Source organism: Choloepus didactylus, chromosome 7 (genome assembly GCF_015220235.1).
Source record: "Choloepus didactylus isolate mChoDid1 chromosome 7, mChoDid1.pri, whole genome shotgun sequence".
Classification (NCBI taxonomy): Eukaryota; Metazoa; Chordata; class Mammalia; order Pilosa; family Megalonychidae; genus Choloepus; species Choloepus didactylus.
The window spans coordinates 128347080-128357825 of record NC_051313.1 but is presented as its reverse complement, the minus strand read 5'-3'; the positions used below and the strand labels follow the sequence as shown (position 1 = coordinate 128357825).

General features: G+C 40.1%; 1 protein-coding gene across 1 annotated transcript; it reads left to right on the top strand.

Annotated features, from left to right (window-relative positions):
• Positions 1 to 6778: 6778 nt before the first annotated feature.
• LOC119539211 (SRA stem-loop-interacting RNA-binding protein, mitochondrial) lies at positions 6779 to 7153 on the top strand. The gene has a single exon (XM_037842534.1). It carries the CDS (start codon positions 6782 to 6784, stop codon positions 7115 to 7117), a length of 336 nt encoding a protein of 111 aa, XP_037698462.1. The 5' UTR covers positions 6779 to 6781; the 3' UTR covers positions 7118 to 7153.
• The last annotated feature ends 3593 nt before the right edge of the window (positions 7154 to 10746 follow it).

The following is a 10746-nucleotide window of genomic DNA, read 5'->3' as shown; positions in this document are numbered from 1 at the left end:
ATGATGTGTCCTTTGATAGTACGGAAAGCTATTTTCTATGTTTCTAGTCACTTATTTGAAAAATGAAATTGCCATTCTTTCAGCTACACAACATTCTCTGGGTTCAAATTTGGAACTCTGGGTTGAATATCATTGGGTCAGTAATCAGATATATATGGCACACCCAGTTAATCTCCAAATATTAACAGTAAATGGAGAGAAGAGGGGCTAAGAAGGAGTGGAGAGGGGAGAGACAAAGACTTAGTGGGAGGGAGAGAAAGAGGAGAGTGGTGAAAGTGGCATCTGTTTATTCATTTAACTGTAATATAACTGTAACTGCTTCATGCCCACTCCTGCCCACAGATCCTAGTGTTCATGCGGGCATTGGGAGTTCTTAGAATTGAACTAAGATATATTGAAGGGGGGAAAAAAGGCATTTTTAAAACTTATACTTTAGGGTTCTTCTAGGCAAGGAATTCAAATAAGTTCCTGTGGCTTTTACATTTTCTGTAGCTCGGAGATAATACCTTGGATTTATATAGAAACTTTTTTTGAACAACAGTGCTTTGGAAGCCTAGAGCTAGGGGAACACTGGTTATTATAGCAAAGAGACTTTTTTAGGGTTAGAAATATAAAACCATCAGGGCCTTTAAAAAATTTACAGGAATAGATAGGAAAGTTCATCCTCCTTCACCTCTCTTAAAAGAAAGGAAAAGAAAAGATCTTTTGAATTTAAACTGAATGTATGACACAATATTTTCTAACTCTTTTCAGAATATAAGTAATTAGATGCTGGAATTGAGACGACCATACGGATTAAACTAAAGATGATGCACACAGGGTTCTTCTAAATGTTTCTTGTGATGAAAAAATACGAATATTCCCAGATGGTTTTGGATGTATTATTTTTGGACTTCAAGGAGGAATCATTCCCTTCACTTAGTACCTTTAGTGGGTAATTGTTCAGGAAGTATAGAGGTTGAATTTTCCTAGAGGTCAAGAACTAGAGCTAGAGGAGGTTGAAAGGGGCTTGAAGGGAAGGAGTGCAGGGTGTTGGTAAGCTGCTTCTTTATCACTCTAAGTGCTGTTTTGTTTGCGCTTTAATACATGCAACCAAATTGTAAAGTGTATTCACGAACAAAAGAACCTTGAAGAAACTGTATGGGATTAAAAGTTACACAGATCATTGGCGTTTCTGAGTCACAGGCTAGTCATTTTTTAAAGCATTGTGCTCAGTAAGATGATTTTATAAATGAAAGCTATTTACATGTGAAACTAAAGAGTGAACACAAACACTAAAGGCTGCATAAAAGGTTTTTTTATTTTTCAGTGCTGTATGATTAATCAAAGCTATTGGGTGCAGAAGGGAGGGAAATTGCTTCCGTTTGTTGTATTTGGCTGTGAGCATGCTTTATTAGATATTTACATAGGTATGCATTTTGCCACATGTATAAAAGAGAGCCAAATTTCATTATTTGAGGTCTTACAAATTCAGATTTATGGTCATTTTCATAGAGAGAGGCTAAAGTTTGCCTTTGTTTAACAGATGAAAAATAAAGGGCTGAAGAGCAGACTGAAGAGATTAATCTTCTAAAGCACTTTGGAAGTTCTATATGTAAACTATAGTGATACTAATTGTGCCAGTTTAAATGTATTATGTCCCCCCAAATGCCATTATCTTTGATGTAATCTTGTGTGGACAGATGTATCAGCGTTGATTAGATTGTAACTCTTTTGAGTGTTTCTGTGGGGATGCGCCCCACCCAACTGTGGGTGATGACTCCGATTGGATAATTTCCATGGAAGTGTTACCCCACCCATTCAGGGTGGGTCTAAATTAAATCACTGGAGCCATATAAATGAGCTGACAGAGTGAACTCAGTGCAGCTGAGAGTGGCATTTTGAAGCGGAGCGACAGCCAAGAGGGACACTTTGAAGAATGCACAGAAGCTGAGAGTAGCTGCAGATGAGAGACAGTTTGAAGACGGCCGTTGAAAGCAGACTTTTGCTCCAGAGAAGCTAACAGAGGACAAACACCTCAAGAGCAACTGAGAGTGACATTTTTGAGGAACTGCAGCCTAGAGAGGAACGTCCTGGGAGAAAGGCATTTTGAACCTGGAACTTTTGGAGCAGACACCAGCCACGTGCCTTCCCAGCTAACAGAGGTTTTCTGGACACCACTGGCCATCCTCCAGTGAAGGTACCCGATTGCTGATGTGTTACCTTGGACACTTTTATGGCCTTAAGACTGTAACTGTGTAACCAAATAAACCCCCTTTTATAAAAGCCAATCCATCTCTGGTGTTTTGCATTCTGGCAGCATTAGCAAACTAGGATACTAATTAAAATCCTTCATATTTTTATCCTTTAAAATAAGGAAACTGAAAATATCTAGAAGACAATACTTTGTTAATCTATTTTGAGTTACTGTACAGTTTTCTTTTTTTTCTGTACATTTTTAAAAGTGAAGACAATTTAAACTTTTCAAGAAATCATTTAGATGAATTCAGAATACAGACTTCCCTGTAATTTTTTTGAATTGGTAACCGTTCACTAGATAATGGAGATTACTGTGGTTTTAAATGCAAGACCATGACAATTTTTAAGAGGGTAAACAGAAGAAACTCTTGAGATATGGAGCAGGAATTCCCTCTAAAAGGAAGTTCAGAGGAGAAAGGCTGAAGGCCTGGAGGAAATACTTGTGTGGAGGTGGAAACCAAGAAGAGGCAAGATCTGTCTGTCCTTCCACTCAGCCCCTCGACCAGTCCACAGTAGCTGCTGAGGATTTGGTTCAGGGCCTGTTTGCTGACCTCTCCAGACAAGTCCCGGCACAGCAAGGCCAAAGCCAACCACTCAAGTGAGTGGCATTTTCAGGGATCTGCAAGTCTCCTATAAGTAAATGTTCAATTTTTAAAATACTGAAACGAAAAAGAGTAAGCCTATTAAGAATTTCTTAATAAATTGTATCTTTAAAATAAAAAAAAATAAGTTTTAATGGTATAATCTAATTTACTAAAATAAAAACTGGTGTTTGTATGGTTCTGTACAGCTTACAAGATACTTCCATGTGCATGATCTTCTTTAATGCTCGTAACTGTTGTGTGCATTAGATCCCACTGGCCCAGTTTTGCTGACAAGGCTGCTGAAGCCCAGAGACGTTAAGTGAAGCACATGAAATCGCATTGGTGAGTCTGCTGTGAGTTAGCGATGGGCTGACCTCGATGACGAAGTACAAACTAGTCACCCAGATTGGAAACAAAGTCCACAAATTTAGGACCTCTGAGCCAGGGCCAGTGCCAGGATCTAAATATAAACGATCTGTGTGTGGTTTCTATTTCTCCTTGCTAGGCAGCGGAAGGAACACCATTAATCCTTCCAGCTCTGCTACCTAAAATAGGTCACCAGCCTCGTGGTGGCCCTTTGACAAAGGGAAAACTAGGGAGTTGTGGCCCCTTTCAGGACTGGAGGGAGGCATCTCCCCTAAGCATGGTGGTACTGAACATGCTCCATGTTGCTGGGGAGAGAAAGGGCCCACCTAGGTGTGAGTCACCACATCTTGGTATGATTTGAGAAGCTCTTGCCCTGCCCTATTGTATGCCTCAACCCAGCCTCTGCTGCAATGGTGAGCAAGACACCCTGGTTAGAAAACAGCAGCAGATAAGCCAACTTGAAAGGTGAAATCACTGCCCTCCCCCCTACGTGGGATCAGACACCCAGGGAAGTGAATCTCCCTGGCAACGTGGAATATGACTCCCGGGGAGGAATGTAGACCTGGCATCGTGGGACGGAAAACATCTTCTTGACCAAAAGGGGGATGTGAAAGGAAATGAAATAAGCTTCAGTGGCAGAGAGATTCCAAAAGGAGCCGAGAGGTCACTCTGGTGGGCACTCTTACGCACAATTTAGACAACCCTCTTTAGGTTCTAAAGAATTGGGGTAGCTGGTGGTGGATACCTGAAACTATCAAACTACAACCCAGAACCCATGAATCTCGAAGACAATTGTATAAAAATGTAGCTTATGAGGGGTGACAATGGGATTGGGAAAGCCATATGGACCACACTCCACTTTGTCTAGTTTATGGATGGATGAGTAGAAAAATAGGGGAAGGAAACAAACAAACAAACAGACAAAGGTACCCAGTGTTCTTTTTTACTTCAATTGCTCTTTTTCACTTTAATTATTATTCTTGTTAGTTTTGTGTGTGTGGTAATGAAGGTGTCAGGGATTGATTTAGGTGATGAATGTACAACTATGTAATGGTACTGTGAACAATCGAATGTACGATTTGTTTTGTATGACTGCGTGGTATGTGAATATATCTCAATAAAATGAAGATAAAAAAATAGATTGGGGTGATGAATACACAACTATATGATGGTACTGTGAACAGTTGATTGTACACCATGAATGACTGTATGGTATGTGAGTATATTTCAATAAAACTGAATTTAATTAAAAAAAAAAAAAAACAGCAGCAGAATGGGAAACCTTCTGAACAAAGGGGAAGAGGCAAGTTGCCTGTGTCAAAGGGATCATCAATGGGGGCTGAGATTGCCTGGGAAATAGGCACTTGTGGACAGTGCTCCACTCTGGTGCCGAGGCCAGGCAGACCAGCTCCAGGTTGTGGACGCATGCGCCAGCAGAGGGAAGGCTGAGGGACCAGGCTTTCACTAACAAGGCTCTGGAGTAGACAGCAGAGAGGGATCTGGTATATCTGAAAGCAAGAAGTTGTGTAGTTGCCTGAGACTAGCACCAGCTCTGAGTTCAAGGGTAATTTGTCTCAGATAGGAAAGAATTCAGGGACTTGAGGTAGGTAGTCCATAAAGATTTTATTTGGTTGGGGTTGGTTTTTCTCATGCTATTTTTCTCAGAAACCTGAATGTTTAGTACAGCACAGGAAGAAAAGGTTCCCATTAGACACCAAAATTCACTTCCCCCCAATTATCTCTTTTACTACCATCAGATACTGCCATCCGTGGAGTCAGCCTTTAGGTGAGACTCCAAGAGCTGTGTGCATGTCAGCTGGGAGGGGTGGCAGGTTGGATTTTCTGGGCAGAGAAGGTTGGAAGTCTATAAAGGCCACTAAATTGAGGTCAGTTGATTTGAAATTGAGTCTTGGCAATAATAGCTCCAATTCCGGACTTGAACAGAAGTGACTTTGAATTTTGGCTGTTCTGCCAGGTAGCTGTGTGACCTTTAATGAATTGTCTAACTTCTCTGAGCTTCAGAGTCCTCACCTATTAAATGGATAAAATTACCAAAATCATAGGGTTGTACTGAGGATTAATAGAGTTAATGCCTAATAAAGCACCTGGCACAATGCCCGACTCAAATTACAGCCGCAATAAATGATAGATGTTCCCTCTTACTCCCTTCTCTCCGAGCCCTCAGTTTTCACATACAAAGGGAATAATAATATTGATCCTTCCAACTTCACAGGAAACTTGTGAGGCTTCACTGAGATAATGTATGTAAAATCACCCCTCCCCATAAGAATTATGGTTTTTCATCATCCTCATAAGACTGACACATTAGGGCTCATTAACTGGTTCATATTAGCCCCAAGAAGCTATAGGGGAGAGTGGGTTTGATTTGAAATGACCAGATGTAAGGAAAGCCCCTGAGAACGGGTCACTCTCAAGGACTGAATGGGAGATGGGATAACAGGGGAGACACCATTTAACAACTCAAGGAAGCAGAGTACTGGGAGAGGTTACTCCCAAAGAGGCAATGAAAGAAGGGGTGGATAGGAAACCAAGAACAAACTTGGCCTGAGCATGAAAGAATATTTATGTACTGACTGTACCAAGAGCTTGAGTGGGCTGACTAATGTCTTACAGATGATCAGCGGCAAGACCAGGAAAAAGTCCCATGCCCAGGGCCCTTGCAGCCCCCTACATTGCCTTCTCAGACGACATAGAAATGGATATTGCATTAGGAGATAGGGTGGAGGAAAAAATGTGTAGTTCACCCTGAAGATTATATTTCTCATCTTTGAAAACCAAACAACTTCATTTTAATTGCTGGGGGAAATAGAAAGGAATTGATTTTTATGTTTGTTTGTTTTGGTTACTCTACTAAAAACTAGATTAAAAGCACAGAAGTTAAACTACAGGATTTTTTTTTTTTAAGAAATCATGGTATTCTTTCACTTTTTTTTTTTTTTTTTCTGTGTGTGGGATGTTGTTGTTTTAAATGCAACACACAGAATTTTAACTTAGGCAAAGAAAATGGAGATGACAGAGCTGGGCAGGCAGAAAACTCTTCCACCTTAGCAGGACTCCTGACTCCAAAGTACATGTCCTCCACAATTTAGTCTTAGCTTGTCAGGGCCAGTCGAGCCTTCACTATAGAACGTCTACCCCTTCTCTCCCAGCTTTGTTCTCCTGAATCCCCTCTTCCATGACAGCCTGGCTCTGGGTCTCACATTGAGGAAAAGCAATCTATCTTGTGTATGTGTTCTGAAATCATATAAGGCATCAAAGCAAAAAATGTGGGCTTGACACCTGGTCCAATATATTCTGAGAAATAAATGCATTGCTGGTTGCATATAGAATCCCTGGGAGGCTTCATGCCACTAGTACCAAGGCACAGGTGAGATACAGTGCACTTGCAGAGAGGTCAGAGTCCCTGATTTGCCTAGAGAGTCTCCTGAGAGGGGATCAGAGCCGGGAATAGAATTCAGAAGCCCCAGACCTCAGGGCTTGTCCACTTTGATGAACACTGTCCTGTGCTTTTTGGTGACCAGAGATCTTACCACCTGCAAATAATTATATCTAATAAAAATATAAGTTAAAAGATGGCGGCCTCCGCAGTTAGGAGTGCTACGGCGTTGCGTACGAAAATTGGCCGGCCCATTGCTTTTGTCAGAAAAATTCCCTGGACCGCGGCTTCGAGTGAGCTGAGAGCACACTTTGCACAGTTTGGCCATGTACAAAAGTGTACTGTACCTTTTGACAAAGAGACTGGCTTTCACAGAGGGATGGGATGGATTGTGTTTTCTTCAGAAGAACAACTTCAGAATGCACTACAACAGGAAAATCATATTGTTGATGGAGTGAAGCTTCATGTTCAAGCTCATAGACCCAAACTTTTGCAAGGGGATCAAACATCTGATGAAGAGAACAATTTTTGAGAATATTACTGCCTATTAAATGAGTTAAACATAAATGAAAAAAAAAAAAAAAATATATATATATATATATATATATATATATATACATACACACTAATGGAATACTACTCTGCAATGAAAAGGGACAAATCACTGATGTATAAAAAAACATGGATGAACCTCATATGAACTATAATGCTAAATGAAAGAAGCTAGATTCAAAAAGCTCTACACTGAATGATTCTATTTATAGGATATTCTGAAAAAGGCAAAACTATAGGGCCAGAAAACAGATCAGTAGTTGCCAGGGACTGGGGTGGAAGGAGAGGGTGACTTTAAAGGGCATGAAGGAATTTTGGGGGTGATGGGACTCTCCTATATCTTGGTTTGGATGGTGGTTATATGACTATAGGCACTTGTCAAAACTCAAAGAGCTATATACACTAAAAAGTAAATTTTACTCTATATAAATTATACCTCAATAAACCTGACTAATAAAATTCTAAAGAACCATTAATAAAGATTGAATGACATATATGTTGAAGTGTTTAGATGAAGTGTTCTGATGTCTGCAACTTATTTTGAAATGCATTTAAAAAACAAGGTTTATTGATGGATTTCTGTGATTATGGTTGGATATATGATAAGAAATGAAGTAAAATATTAATGGTAGAATCTGGATGGCAGTTATATGGGTGTTCACTGTATAGTTCTGTCAACTTTTCTGTATGCTGAAATTAATAATAAAATATTGGAAAACATTAACAATACATCTAATGCATTTTCTTCACCATTTGTTCCATCTAGAGGGTTGCTTGTGGGCCCACAAAATTGCTGTCATATGCTCTGATAAGTTCAAAAGAGCATCTTTTCTCTCCTTTTGAAACCATCCTGATAGGAGTAAAGCTCCCCTTTGATCCAAAGGGGGAAAATCTTTTGACATTCTTTGCAGACTCTTTTACATGTATTTATTATCAAGCAAATATCCTGGTCTCCCTGGGTTCTATTTTTTTTTTTTTTATTTAATCTTGTCTACCAGCTCTTCTTCCTGCAGGATCAGCCCTTGGATGCCTCTTCTAACCATTCTACAACTGAGATAAATGCCAAGTTGGCCACTCCCAAGCATGAGAACCTTGGAAAACAAGCACCAGTGGAATCCACCCGGGACTGGAGGAGAAAAGTCATGTTTCCAAATCACCCTCCATTTTGGTAGAGGATGAAGAGTCACCCTTCAAATGAATGTGGGATAGTTTTCTGAAAGTACAAATGCCCAGCCTCTCCAGACTACCCTGACTTTTTAAACACTCTGCATTACCATCTGGGGCTTGAAGGAGCAGCACTGCATGATTAGAGTCAGAGACACACAGGCTACATGAATAATTAAGTGTATGCTTCAGTCTCCATCCATTACAATCCACTTTTTACAATAATAATCACTATATTTATATTTAAGTGAATCAGATTAGATGCATTTAAACTTCCCCAAACTCTGTGTGCCTTCATTTTGATTTGGCTGTATGGATCCCATCTGAAGATATTTACTTCTATTTACTGACACAGAAAGGTAATAAAGTTATGTGTTAAATTAAAACAAACAAGTTGCAAAACAGGGTATTATTATATTGCCACTAAATAATATATTTAGTAGAATTTAGAAAAAGAAATGAGAGTACTATGCCATAAGATCACTGATGGTGTGGACAGTTCTGGTGGCAGATGGATTGGGAATTCTAGATGACTATCCCTCTCTCTGTTATACATTTCTATATTGTTTGATTTTTATACAACAAAGACACATGAGCTCTGTATCAGGTCAAAACAAAATAAAAATGTTTATTTTTTTAGGGTTACTCTCCAAGCTTGCAGTCACACTAATGACAATCATGATAACTGGTGTGTACACATGCACACGTACACATACACATGCACATGTGCACACACATAGATCTATACATATGCATATATACACACATACATATAAATATACACATACATATATACATATGCATATACACATGGACATACACATACACGTATACATACACACATGCACACAAATATATACATTTACATACACATATGCACATATACATATACACATATACAGACACATACTCATATATGCATGTGTGTGTGTATATATATGTGTGTGTGTGTGGGTGGGTGTATACATATATAAAATAAAACTGTTACTCAGTTAAACATTTTCTTCAATATTAGTATATTAGAGGAAATCCTGGTACTCACATAATGGCTTGAATTTAGGCTAACATATTTTGAGGTGGTTTCTATCCCCCAGCCTCCTCACCCCTACCCCCAAGCGCCCCCACTTAATACACTAGGAAAATGCTAATGAGAAAATATGCTACTTTGGTTAACTTTTTGCTTCTAACCAGGGACCAAGTTGTCATCCTAATGATTAAATTTTAGACTCTTTAGATCTATCCACAACCTGAGAATAAAAGGCTGCAGGATTTTGTCTCCAAGCTCTCAGTCCTATAATCTGTCGTTTTCATGTTTTTTATTCTTGTAAGCTCTATTTGTTTTTTCTTCCTTTCCTTCCCTTTTCTCTCCAGACCCTCTCTTTTGTATGTCTTTGGCTGGAGACAGCTAAAATACCTGTCCAGATCAGTGGTTCATACAAAGAGAGTACTTTCTCCACCAATAGAACCCCCTTGAATTATTCAAACTATCTCCCTCTCTCAGGTTTCCCATTCTTTTTTTCCTTGACAGTATAAGCTGGAATTGGGCATCTGGCAATTGCATTCACAGACTCAATCATTCAGGTAGAAGGAGGAGGGTTAGGATTCTACAGAAGCAGTTATTCTTCTGGATGATGAGAAAACAGGTAAAGCCAAGTTTGAAGATATATAAATAATTCTAAAGCCAGCATAAATAGTAATCAGCAGAGTTGCTGGCAAACTAGATGCGGAACTGGGGAAAACCCAGACCCTGGCGGCCAGCCGGCCTGCTGTCTGAGCTGAGGCTGATATGGACAACTTTAGCAAGTAGCTAGACTGGAGTCCAGGAAGAGGTGTGTCTAGTGAATTACAGTGAATGCTCTAAGACTTCTTTCTTCATTTTTTATACTTGCAGTGACCCCTCACCTACTGCCTCCCTGATCTTTATGTTTATGTCTTTAAAGGAAACAAACTAAGAGAAGAATTCTCCTGGTATTAAGACAGAACAGAGAAACCCAACAACTGCAGCACAAGGAATTTGAAGTTTGGTAGGAATTCTGATTAAGTCAGAACAACAGCAAGCTATGAAACCAGAGGCAGCAACATGGCTTCTGTTCTATCTAGGATGTTTGGGTGCCTGGATCCATGATGAAAAGCTAAATCTGCACCCATATGGCTTCCCCAAGCCAGTACAAAATCCTGGAAAGGAGGGGCCCCGGGGAGAAACGTGAGAGCAGCCAGACTTGACAGCACATCTGTAGACCCTGGCATAAGCCGGGATGGAAAGCTGATAGTAAGCTGGGCCTTCTCTGTAAGATGATGCTGGATCTCTCCGCAAGCAGGGGCCATCTGCAGAGTGGGTGGCCTTGCTTGGATGGAGGTTGCTGGGTAAGGTGCCCTGCACACGCTTCCTGCCTCAGGGCCCTCTGGCTTATACAGAGGTATTGAGAAGGGACTCCAAGAACCACT

Bases quoted from the DNA above. Each gene is read 5' to 3' on its own strand.
- LOC119539211 (XM_037842534.1), top strand. From the start codon at position 6,782: ATGGCGGCCTCCGCAGTTAGGAGTGCTACGGCGTTGCGTACGAAAATT.